This window comes from Choristoneura fumiferana, chromosome Z (genome assembly GCF_025370935.1).
Source record: "Choristoneura fumiferana chromosome Z, NRCan_CFum_1, whole genome shotgun sequence".
NCBI lineage: Eukaryota > Metazoa > Arthropoda > Insecta > Lepidoptera > Tortricidae > Choristoneura > Choristoneura fumiferana.
In genome coordinates, this window is record NC_133472.1 from 11,056,834 (window position 1) to 11,068,905 (window position 12,072).

At 35.6% G+C, this 12,072-nt stretch overlaps 1 protein-coding gene across 2 annotated transcripts in view; it reads right to left on the minus strand.

The window, feature by feature from the left end:
* The window catches only part of GABA-B-R1 (gamma-aminobutyric acid type B receptor subunit 1), a 178,083-nt gene that overhangs the window by 47,481 nt on the left and 118,530 nt on the right, over window positions 1–12,072 (minus strand). For both annotated transcript variants that reach the window (XM_074086270.1, XM_074086277.1), the window contains exon 3: window positions 5,322–5,456. In XM_074086270.1, coding sequence (XP_073942371.1) covers window positions 5,322–5,456 — 135 coding nt within the window. The remainder of the gene's footprint in view (window positions 1–5,321; window positions 5,457–12,072) is intronic.

Below are 12,072 nucleotides of genomic sequence, written 5' to 3' on the forward strand. Positions count from 1 at the left end.
CCTAAATGATATTTAGGACGAGCTGCTTGGGTTCTAGATTTAATTAGATCAGGTAGCAAGTTTACTGTATTTTTAAGTGTTTTTTTTTTGGAAATAGGTAACTGTGTGACAAAGATGCATTGAGTGATTGTTTATTGAATATGAGTTCAAAACATGCAAGCTCCAAACACTAAAGCGCGCTTTCTATATTTAGGACACAAACTAAATATTTCGTTTATTATTCAGGAGTGTAACCAATTAAAATTAATGCCCAGCCACTAACCGGCGTTATGAAACCCATCGTCAATATCCACGTGATAGTTTTGTTGTAAAAGATACCCGGAAGCGCTGACTGGCAGGTTCTATTCAGATTTTTGACTACATTGTTTCCGGAAAAGTCCTTCACAATGGTTGGACAAATTGCATGAACCTTTTTGCAGCTCTCGGATGCCGCTCGCAAACAAAGAAATATTTAAACAAAACGATTCCACCAATGCATCTATTGTTTCACCTACTACCGATTTGACTATAAAATTCCATTCAGTCATCGAGATTCTGACTAAAACAAAACAATCAGTACCGAAGCACTTAATATCAAAATGACATCCACAAATAACTTTTACTATACAAAGTAGGCTAGGAACTCTTTATATTGCTCCATATCATAAAAACGCGAAATAAAATACTGCAAGCGTAAAACAGATACCTACTATATCACTACTGAATCAGGATTTGATGCGGGGTTATATTATAGTGCTGTACTTTATTACAGCACAACTAACGTTTATGTATAAATTACATGTAATACTGTTACAATTAAGCTGCTGCGTTTCAACAATATTTAAGTAATTAATGCTCATTTGTGTTAGGGTTTCTTTGATGGTAAAGCAAGTTAGAGCACCTAATACAATTCTTACGTATACAAGTTTTCTGTTTAAATATTAAGGTTTCAGTGCAAGGTAAATAAGTGTAAATTAAAATGATTTTATCCAACATTAGATTTAGTGAGCGGTTAGTTTAGGATTGGAGGGCAAATAACAAACAGAAGAACAACACTCTTTATTCAAAAAATCGGTCAAGTGCTTGTCGGACTGACATACCGAGGGTTCCGTTCGCATTTGTTATCATTTGTGAATATAGTGTTGGTAGAACCCCTTTGGTGAGCCGATTTTAGATGGTTTCTTTTACTTATTGGATGTGCTGTAAGGTAAGGCCTACCAAATTTCAAGTATCTAGGACATCTGGAAGTATGTAATAGATACCCACAGACCTATATCTACTACTACTACCTATATGGTATAGGTCTGTGTAGGTACCCAATAGATTTTGATTCCCCGGCAATACAACACCTATAACATAATTTTTTTCGTCGGTCCAAAGACAGACTTATTTTTAATTTCAGCTTGATACCTCACACGTTCCTGATAAAAGGGTCTTGACAGACGGGCGAACAATAAAGTGATCCTATAAGAGTTTCGTTTTAGCCATCTGAGGCACGGAATCCTAAAAATGGGGTGTCTGTAGCATTATCAAATTTGTTGATTGCCCCGATCAATCTCGCTTAGTCTGTAATACATACATCCGGCTCTGCGAAGCTCTGAACTACTCATTAGCTAAATTAGAATAGGATGTACCGGGGACATGGATACTAAACTTAGCTGGGTAATCCTAGTGAGGCTATTGCTAAAGTATTTGAGTGTCAAAGAAACAACAGGGGTTTTAGAGAATCAGGAATTACTTAGTTATATTAAAACTGTCTTTCAGTAGAAGAGCTTTTATGTGAATTATCCTGGAATTAAAAGATATTCTATGTAGTGGAATAGATATGACTTAGGTTTTAGGAGTTGGAAAAAGTTTTAAGAGAATGTCAAACTGAAGTATTTATGTAGCATGCACTACGAACAAGCATGCATTACCCTATTATGTATCCTCTACGTTCGACACAATGAGGGCTAAAAGACAGGCGAAATGTCGCTAGATGGCGTTAGTATCGTGAGGTCCGTTTGACGTTAACCCGAGTCTAGACTTGCAAAAAAAATCGTGAAAATTGCATTAAGTACATTGCGGCGCTCGATTGACCACTACAAACTCGTCGGCTTTACGGCCTCGCATGTAATGCAACTTGCACGATTTTTCTTGCAAGTCTAAACTCGGCTTTAAGGTCTTGCTTGCAATTGGCTTATTTAGTTATTAGCCAATGAGGGCTATCGTTTTTTGTCTCACTAGATGGCGCACTGTTGCGTGAGGTTTTTAAGTATGGCTTTCAAAGTCTGTTATTACGGGCGTGAAAACAAAGTTTAGATTAAAATCATATTTAAAACACCTTAAAACCGTACCATAAAAATATCGAGCATGCTACAGTGTTGCATAGTCCCCGTTTTGTTCGGAAAAAAGGGAGGAAAAAGGTTTCCGAAAGACAAAACTGTCTCAAAACACAGACATTCATTGCGCCGGAATGCATATTTGCCATAATTAATTTCAGATATTGCAAAATATTTACAAAATTATTCTAATTATAAATAAACCCGCGTAGCTCACCCAAAAACTATGAGATTTGACAGTTCGGAGACCTCACGCTACACTAGCGCCTCTAGCGGCGAATTCATTCGCGATAGCCCTCATTGCGTATTTTCAAAAAACATCACGATACTAACGCCATCTAGCTATATTTCGCCTGCCCTTTAGCCCTCATTCTTTTCCCATTATAGATATCTCACACACATAATAAATAGGTAAACAGGAAACAGGAAAATCATTGTGTGTATCACGGGCCGTAAGGGGATTACAAACTCGTAAATGCACAATGTACTATTTCTGACATGCTCTATTTGCCCTTATGTAGTTTTATATTACACATGTGAAGATTTCCCACAAATGAATTACTTATCCTTCATCATCTTTTCCATGATACCCAAACATAATATTTCCTCGACGCTCAAGTGCCTTAGCACAACCGCTCTCTTGTGTTCACTAGGTAAATATAAACCGTTATCACTACAGACTGAGCCATCACTTGAGTGCTACATCAAAATTTACAGCTGCTGGGTACATTGCAACTTACAACTGACGCATGTCAGATGGATTGGCACTGCGAGTTAATAATGATAGAGCTGGGATTATTAAAGCGAGTACTGCCTTCAGGTTACACGGGTTGCGCCTGCGGGATGTCGATTCTAGTAATTACTTGGAGCATTTACTTATACGTTGTACTCTGCTGTTGTTGAAAGACTCCATCGACATCGGTTGTTAAATATCTAAACGAAGTGAAAACTAAGAGCTTACCCGTTAAATAATAGGATGTCCGGTGAGTCGTGACTGGATCTTAACTGGGTCTCTTGGTTAAACTTAGCTTTAGCAAATATCGCCTGTGTTTCAAAGATTTTAATTATGGTGATTATAATGCATTTAATCCGCTTTTTAGGGTTCCGGAGCCAAAATCGCAAAAACGGAACCATAATAGTTTCGCCATATCTGTCTGTCTGTTTGTCTGTCTGTCTGTCTGTTTGTCCTTCCGTCCGCGGCTTTGCTCAAGGACTATCAATGATAGAGAGCTGTAATTTTGCACGGATATATACGATGTAAGCTATGCCGATAAAATAGTACAATAAAAAATGAAAAAAAATTTTTTTTTAGGGTACCACCCATAGACGTAAAGTGGGGGTAATTTTTTTTTCTCATCCAACCCTATAGTTTGGGTTGTCGTTAGATAGGTCTTTTAAAACCATTAAGACGATTTTTTTATTCAGTGAGTTGTTTGCGAAATACTTATTCAACTTTAAAGTGCAAAATTTTCATGAAAATCGAGCGTCCCCCGTCCCTCCCCCCTCTAAAATCTAAACCGGTCGGTGGAAAAATTAAAAAAAAATCAGGATGGTAGTAAGTATATCAAACTTTCAAGGAAAACTATAACGGCTAAGTTTGCTTCAGAATTATTAGTAGTTTAAGAGTAAATAGCAGCCTAAGGTATAAAATATACCTAAACTTGGTAGATTCCGTATAAAGTACGAAATCCTTAGAAAAATATTACTTAATTTTTCGTAATGGCTACGGAAGCCTATTTTGGGCATGTCCGACACGCTCTTGGCCGGTTTTTGTGTTACGGTTACAAGTAAAAGACTTTTAGAGTTTCAATACCAGAAAACGAAACCTTTTTTATACTTTAAGCAGTACCTATCCAAATGCATTTCAAAAGTTCAAAATACCTTTTATTAAGTTTATCTAAATATCAAATTTCAAGTATTATAAAACTATGCAGCCTTTTTAAATAGTCAAGATAGAAAAAATGCAAGGAGACCCCAAGCACAACCATTATTATCAACTTTATTTTAATAATTTCTAATCTTCATTAAATACGCCAATTAACGGTAAGTTAAGATGCATTATTAACATACGGCTTTAAAATATGTACGTATATCAACAGGTCATATTTTCTAATTGTTTTTTTTATATTAGTTTAAATACTTAAACTCTGGATTTTTTTAATTTTAACCATGATTTCAAAATCTGGTCAAAGTTTAAAAAATGAAGTATTTCTAAATTACGAAATACAGGCGACTTTTATAAAACCTAAAATTTTAACTTAGGGTCCACTTAAGGTGATCTGTCCAGCCACAACCAGATAACCACTACTTACCGGACAACCTGTATTAAAAAGCAATTAATTGATCATCACCAAACAAAGCTGGCTTAATCTAGCTATCAAGTAGGTAAAACCGAGTTTAAAACTCTCGAATCGGTGCTACGAGGCCACAGACAAGCATACCTACGGAAGTTTCAAACTTAGAACATCCCTCTTTACGCGGCGTCATTGGATGTCAAATAGATTTGATTAGATTAAGTATTTGAAGTTTTAATTTCCTTTGCAATTCGCGCATTAAAAACTCTTTTGGTTACATGTGTGCAGGGCAGAAGAATTAAAAAACAGTCGTGTCATATGTGTCAGACATATTGACTGCCTGTATCCACCGCAAAAGGATTTAACAAATTAAACCGCAAACATCCCGCAAGACCCCGCCTTCATCATCGGCCGAGTTTTGAGCCAGGTGAGTGCTTATACACTATTTAAAATTCTTTTTGGTACCAGCGGGCTCCTGTACCTCTGGTGTAACTTTTCGGTTACAAACTAAGGGCACTGGTCTTCCGCCACCCACAAAAAAAAATATTTACACGCCATTCCAACAATGTAGGCAGCACGTCCTTCGGCTGGGTGGAGCGACAGTATACAATACGTAGGATGATAAGATGAAAACTTCAAATAACCGCCAAGTAAATAGGTATCGCCTTGGAATTAATTATTGATTAAAAAAGATGGCAATAGTATTTTAGAAAGAACTAATACTTACAACCATGAGATTCCACATCTTGGCGGCCTCGGCGACGGTGGTACAGACTGTGGAGCAGCCGGCCAGAAGCAACAGTTTTTGTGGCGGGTTGTACAGCAAATTGTACATGACGCTCGCACCCAAGCCCGGCTCGCACTGTTGGTAATGAAAAAGCATTTAGCAATTGGGCAGAATCCTGAGTAAATAACAATCTAAGTATTTAGACCATAGAGTATCAGAAAGTATTTGACAAGTATTTTTCTTTTGTCAATCAATCAAAAAATGACAAAGATGAAGCGCGTTAAAGTTTGGGAGTGCGGGTCCGTGACGTCACTCCTTAGTAAAAAGTTAACGCAGGTGTGACGTCATACGAAACTTTAACAGGCTATTCATCATCTTCCCAGTCTATATACGTTCCACTGCTGGGCACAGGCCTCCTCTCAGAATGAGAGAGCTTGGGCCGTAGTTCCCACGCCGGTCCAGTGCGGATAGGGAACTTCACACACACCATAGAATTACTTCGCAGGTTTGTGCAGGTTTCCTCACGATGTTTTCCTACACCGTAAAGCTCGCAGTAAATTTAAAATGTAATTTCGCACATGAATTTCGAAAACTCAGATGTGCGTGCCGGGGTTTGAACCCACGACCCTCTGCTTGAGAGGCCATAGGTCAAACCACTAGGCCATCACGGCTTTTTAATACATTGAATGCCAAATTACGTAGTTAGCCCCTAGCATCACTAGTACACCTACGCAATATTGCGTAGTTGGCATTCAATGTGTTAACGGGCTTTTTAAAATAAAATAAATAAATAAATTTCATGGGACACTTGACACTAATTGACCTAGTCCCAAACTAAGCCAAGCTGTATTTAAAATGGATACTATGGATACTAGGCAACGGATAAACATACTACTTAATAACATATTAAACATTCAAGACCCGAGAACAAACATTCGTATTATTCATACAAATATCTGCCCTGGCCGGGAAAAGTCAGGTTCTCTAACTACTTGGCCATCCGGTCGTCAAAGTATGTCCATAATTTTTTGTTTAACTGTCAATAACAAATAATACGTCTCCGATATTTTTTTAAATTTACTTAACTGATGGACTACTTTTCGTGTATTTTCACTGTATCTTAGCCAGCTATGAACCGATTTTGAATTGTAGCATGAGAATGATTTGTGATATCGGTGGGAATTATTAAATTGGATAACAGCTAGTTAAATATTTATTTCATGACGTTAACAAAAGAGCTAGCCCAACTCGTTAAGGTGTTTGTAAAACAGAAAATATTGGTAATAAAATATAAGAAATTGTTGCGATTACGAGTATAATAAAAAAACTGATATCAGAAACAAAATTCTCAACGCAGTAGTAAGTATACAAATATATTACATGTATATGCGTATTCTTATTCTTCTAATTTAGAAACACAAAAAAATATTGGACGACCGGATGGCTAAGTGGTTAGAGAACCTGACTACGAAGTTTGAGGTCCTGGGTTCGAATCTCGGCCGGGGCAGATATTTGTGTGAATAACACGAATGTTTGTTCTCGGGTCTTGGATGTTTAATATGTATTTAAGTATGTATTTATCTATATAAGTATGTTTATCCGTTGCCTAGTATCCATAGTACAAGCTTTGCTTAGTTTGGGACTAGGTCAATTGGTGTCAAATGTCCCATGATGTTTATTTATTTATTATTATTTATAAAAAACCAACAAATTAACTAAAAAAACCGAAGATTTGAAAATGAAGTGGATCCAAACATATTTCGGTGTGCCCAAAGAGGTAGTAGGTAAGTATGTAGGTATTCGTAGATGGGCCTATTGAGACAAGTCTCATAGCAAGTTGAAATCATAACATTAAAGAATTAAAAAAAAACATCCTATTCCTAGAAGTTATCAAAAAATATTAAAAAAAAAACATCCTATTCCTAAGAAATTAACAAATACAAATTAATATTAAAAATTAACTAAATATCTTAGAATAATTAGTAAATTAATTGAGATTGAACTACCTTACTAAGCTGAAATTATTTCATATATATCCATAGTGAATATCCAATTGTTTCAAATATAAATGGTTCAATATTCAGTTGTATCTGAAGCTAGTCTCGTTTGAGTATAATTTCATATTCCGTGTAAGCTGACAGTAACAAGTTTATCGTAAATCGGACCTACAATGCAACTTTTGATTTAGTAGGTAGTCATCAACGTAACAACTCGTTGGTAAATGTTTAACTACAAAAGCAAATACGGCCAGTATACATAGGACAAACGCGAAACTTGTGTGGAGCCCTGACTAAATAGAAACCTGATTAAGACAATTAGCGCGGTAATGCTCTGCAGGAAAATTAAACGTGGAATGTTTTTTTTCCGTGAAAAGGCGCGCCCGACTTGGCACATAATAACAATTTTCCTTATTCGACAATTATCAAAGCAAGTTTTTTCCTTTGCTATTGACTGTTAGACAATAGTATTTTTAACCGATTTCCAAAAAAGGAGGTTACCAATTTACTTGATGTTTTAGGTGTATTTCGAAAGGAAAAAAAAAACAGAACCCTTGTTTGATCACTTTGTTTTCTACCTGGCGTCCACAAACCGTCCGGCACGGCGGCGTTCTAGACTAGACCCTATTTTTAGGATCGAGTGGAGTATCAAACTGAAACTAATATAAAATGCTTTGGTCTAATACCCCTTGAAGTAGTAAAAAAATCAAACTTTTAAGTCCGGGGAAATCAAAAGTTTCAGTTGTAAAATAGTAGATTGTACAAGAGAATAAAACAAGCCGTTTCACCCGAGACGTTCATATAGCCTCCCGAGCCGGTACGGCGAGGCTGAATAGACACGTCGAGGGGAAAATGAGTTTAATGCACATCAAAATGATTTTACACTATGTTTTCACTTCGATTACGAGGAGATGAAGCAACAACACTGGAAATATTGTTCACTTACTAGGTAGGTACCTTCTATTTTTCATGTATTGCTTACAATTATTAATTTATTTATAAATATTAATTTTTACTTTTAATTATTAATTTTTAATGCGTATAATTATTAATTTTTACTTTTATTGATTTGTTTTGATTGATTTTTAGTTTTATACGCATTCAAAATTATTAATATAATAAATAGAAACTTTTTTGTTTATGGCTGTTTAGTTTAGTTTATTTATTCATTCAATACATCATTACATTATAATTTACATAAATGTCAGTGATAAGAATTTGTATTGAAATCGTCAAAGGTAATATGATTGTTGACATCTAATTGCCTTGGTCTTAGACGAACGTTTTACTTTATGCACTAGAGCATAAAAAGTTATTTTATGTCGCCTAGATCCAACATAAATACGAACTATACGAGCAAGAGAAGTGAAAAAAGTGTTTTCACAATTTTTTTTACCTATTATAGCGGGCAAACCTACAGGTACTTTCAGTTCTCCAACAATAAAAAAAAAACATCTTCACTTTACGTGTAGGGGAAGGTACCAATACCTATATTCTCATTACAGTTTTACAGTTTTCTGTCTCAGTGAACTATAGGTATAAGGGTTCCTTGAAGGACTAAGGAACCCTATAAAAATGAGAAATGCACTTAATGACTATGTTGACACACAATTATACAAAGTACTTTACCCACCCTCGAACGATAAAAATAAGTCATATTCACTCAATTGAATACAAATGTAAAAATCGGGCTTTCCAATTTCCCTTCGCTTCTCGATGAAAAATTATACCCACATTGTTTTGTTTTCCTGTAGGCAGACTCAAAAATTTAGAACAGATCGAATAAATACTATTAAATCACATTAAGAATAGCATAAATAATGGCATTGTGTTGAGGATTTATGTTTTTATACTGTTCATTTTTCCTTGATTTTGTTTATAAGATAGTTTTGTTAGATTTTTAATCTGTTTTTGGTAGATGATACACACATTTTTTTCCTGTCAATTTTTATTTCATGAGGTATTTATCATTTTTGTATGTCCATTAAATGGACAGTTTTTAAGCTGGTAAGCTAAACAGTGTACATGTAATTTTCGCTCCGGCGTCTTACGTCAAAGTCGTAAAATGTCCAGTGTCGAAATTGCGTCCACATCGTAAGAGGTCCATGTCTTACATCGTCTAAGTCGTGCCACGTCCAAGTCTCGGGTGGTCCAAATCGCGAAATGTCAAAGTAGTAAAATGACAATCTTTACTAATGTCTATGTCTCGGACGGTCCAAATCGCGAAATGTCAAAGTAGTAAAATGTCAATCTTTACTAATGTCTGTCTCGGACGGTCCTAATCGTGGAATTTCTAAGTATTAAAAACCGGCCAAGAGCGTGTCGGACACGCCCAAGATAGGGTTCCGTAGCCATTACGAAAAAAAATCAAGTAATATTATGTGCGTTATATTATAACACAATTAAAACACTTACTACAGTCTTAAAATCTATTACCAGAAAAAGAGCGTATCTTCACGGCACTTACGTCCTTTTGTTGAGAAGCGCAGTTTTTCGGCAATAACTCAAAAACCAAGTTGAAACCAATTTTCGTTGAATGTATTTATTAAGCGTTACTTTTCCATATTTTTGCATATTTTTTGGACAAACGGGTTACAAGATAGAGGGGAACTCACAACTTTTGCTACTTTGGGAGCAATTATTTCCGTAAATCTTCACTTAATCAAAAAAGTTTTTGAGGACCCTTATTATCTTTTTTAAAGAGCTGTCGAACTATGTGCCACGCGTTGATGCGAGTTAAAAATTTTTTTTTTTCAATTTCGCATGTAGGTAGGTACCCGGCCAATTTGCGTAGGAGTAATAAAATTTTAAATCTGGACCGCACACAGCCATGCAATTGATTGAATGATTGCCATGCCGATCCAAAAAAACTTCCCCATTATTCCTTCCGATTTAGATAAATTTCGGTATACAAAGTTGGGTTTACTTTATTGTTAAAAAATTTCGTACTATGTACTATTAATATCAATTTACAACCTGGCATTTAACTACCTGGTTATGTTACGATCTTGACATTCTACTACTTGGTTATTTTACGACCTTGACATTCTACTACTTGGTTATTTTACGACCTTGACATTCTACTACCTGGTTATTTTACGACCTTGACGTTCTACTATCTAGTTATTTTACGATCTTGACATTGTACTACCTGGACATTCTACGACCTGGGCACCTGGACATTTTACGACTTTACGACGCCGGAGCGGTAATTTCGCTCTTTACACTTTGATAGATCAAATCTCGACTAAACTTCAGAAGAAGAGGCAAAACTAAAATAAAAATAAAAATACTGCAATAGTTTTTTGAAATGCTTTTTTGCATCTGATAACACAATTATCAAGACTAAGAATATCACAACTTGAAATCTTAGTGCGGGTAAACATTATTCAAAAAATCAGAAAAAAAATCTAAATTTCTCGTAATTGGTGTGAAAATTACTAAGGTAGCCAGGTAGGTATTTTTTTTATATTTGGTAGATGACCTGCCCACCTATCTTTCATTTAAGTTTGTCGTACTACGAGTACTTACGAGACACCCTGTATAATGTATGTCTATCCGTTGTCTAGCATGCATAGAGCGTTGCTTAGTTTGAGGCTAGGTCAATTGGTGTAATTTGTCCCAAGATATTATTATTATTTATAGAAGTCCTGGTTGACTCTAAAAAAACACGTCAAGGATCACTTTACGATCTTACAGCCAAATGAACTTTTGATTTCATTTTGATGCAGTTTCAAAATATATGTAGTCCCTCCCACTGATTTAAATTACCTATTCTTGCTAAAATAGACTGACCGTGTTATTAGATATGGCCACTAGTTACCTATTGTTTCATTTGTTCGAAACATTTACGGGATAGTTTTGCTGCTAAAAAGCTATTATTCTGCAATTAATACACTAGTAGCTTTTGTCCGCGACATCGTCTGCTCAGAATTCATTTATCAATACCCCGCGAGAACTATGCAACTTTTCAGGATAAAAACTATCCTATACCATTATGGTCTCAAACTATCTACATACCAAATTTCCTCTTAATCCGATCAGCGGTTTAAGCGTGAACAGGAAACAGTTTAACAGACATACAAAATTAGTCAGACTGAGTTACTATCGCTACCTGTGTTATTAGTAAGGATGGAAGGATATTTTCAAGCCAATGGCGTAGGTAAATCTTGTCTGACATAGTGACAGCCTAAACCTGAAAATGGAAGTAGGTAAGTTCACAATTCTCATTAGTTAGCCAAGTACAAAAGTTATGAATATTATAACATAACAGTGACGCAGTAAGCGAGAGTCGGAAAAATGGCAATCATATCCGAAAATTTGTCAACAATATGGGCCCCGCTTTATGTATTTTTTACGTTTTATTACCATACCAAAAATGCTGTAACTTACTGTGGGTAATAGGTATACTAAATTAAACCAACGTATGATAAGTGAATTATTGTAACTTTCAACGCGCTTATATTATTTATATGAATATTATACAAATATTTTATGGAAAAGTTTATGAGTGTGTGGATGTGCTTGCGTTGGTATGTGTATGTGTGTTTGATATTCTTTTGCGGTAAAACGGCTGAACGGATTTGGACAAAATCATTAGAACAAAGCATAGGTTACTTTTTACTTCTGATATTACTAGGGGATCAATTTAAAATAGGTACCAAGAGAGAGAGAGAGAGAGAGAGATATTCGAAAAGAAATAATAATTAAAAAAAACATCGAATAGTATAAATTGGCGCCCACTCAGCATACTT